The sequence below is a fragment of the Alligator sinensis genome, unplaced genomic scaffold (genome assembly GCF_000455745.1).
Source record: "Alligator sinensis unplaced genomic scaffold, ASM45574v1 scaffold1065_1, whole genome shotgun sequence".
In the NCBI taxonomy this organism is placed as follows: domain Eukaryota; kingdom Metazoa; phylum Chordata; order Crocodylia; family Alligatoridae; genus Alligator; species Alligator sinensis.
The window spans coordinates 13,661-14,712 of record NW_005842812.1 but is presented as its reverse complement, the minus strand read 5'-3'; the positions used below and the strand labels follow the sequence as shown (position 1 = coordinate 14,712).

At 65.8% G+C, this 1,052-nt stretch overlaps 1 protein-coding gene across 1 annotated transcript in view; it reads left to right on the top strand.

The window, feature by feature from the left end:
• Positions 1 to 1,046, top strand: part of RND1 (Rho family GTPase 1) — a gene marked incomplete at its 5' end in the record, with an annotated part of 2,470 nt that extends 1,424 nt beyond the window's left edge. The window contains 2 exons of the mRNA XM_006035233.1: positions 218 to 352; positions 523 to 1,046. Of these exons, the coding sequence (XP_006035295.1) occupies positions 218 to 352; positions 523 to 768 (381 nt within the window). The remainder of the gene's footprint in view (positions 1 to 217; positions 353 to 522) is intronic.
• Between the last annotated feature and the right edge of the window lie 6 nt (positions 1,047 to 1,052).

The window sequence follows — 1,052 nt, the reverse complement described above, 5'->3', positions numbered from 1 at the left end:
GGTCTCATCTGCAGAGGTGGAGGGGTTTGGTCGGAAACCCCCGCCCCAGGGCTCCAGTGGGGCCAGGCTCAGCACCCAGGAATGGCCCTACACCCCTGGAGCTGGGTGCAGCCCCCTCCCCAGCCAGGGCAGCACTAGGGTGGTACCAGGGAGAGCTTGGGGCTGTTGGCCTAGGGCCCCCTGACCCCCCCACCTCTCCCCTCCATGGTCCCGGTAGTGGAAGACAGAAATCCTGGACTACTGCCCCAGCACCCGGGTGCTGCTGATCGGCTGTAAGACGGATCTGCGAACCGATCTGAGCACTCTCCTGGAGCTGTCCCACCAGAAGCAGGCTCCTGTCTCCTCCGAGCAGGTGAGTACCAGCATCCTGCCTTCTTATCCCAGCTCCAGCCGTAGCCCAGAAGGACCTGGCTCTGGCTTGAGCAGTCTGTGGGGTAGCATTTGGGACCTTCCCCTCCTGGTGCCTGCCAGGCTCCCAGGCCTCCAGCTGCCCCCTCATCTCTCTCTTTGCTTGGGTTGCAGGGCTGTGCCGTGGCCAAGCAGCTGGGAGCTGAGAGCTACCTGGAGTGCTCTGCCTTCACCTCGGAGAAAAGTGTCCATAGCATCTTCCGCACAGCCTCTGGCGTTTGCCTGAGCAAGGGCAGCCCCCCGCCCCCCAAGAGCCCCGCACGCAGCCTCTCCAAGCGCTTGCTGCACCTGCCCAGCCGCTCCGAACTCATCTCATCCACCTTCAAGAAGGAAAAGGCGAAAAGCTGCTCTGTCATGTGAAAGGGGGGCCTGCTTCCAGCCCCTGGACACTCTCCAGCCCCCACAATGGGGAGGGGGGGAGGGCTGCCCCAGCAGGGGGGAGCTGGGAGCCGGGTCATACCCCGCCAGAAGCGCGGGCCCCATGGTGAGGCCTTCCCCTGCAGAGGGGATTTGGGGCCTGGAGGCTTCCCCGGCTGCGGCAGCCCCAGAATCGGCCCAGCTCATCGCAATGCTTCCCACGCAGGCTCCGCGCACGTTCTCCGGGGGATGGGGAGAGGGGCGGCCGGGGCCCTGGGGTGACCCTG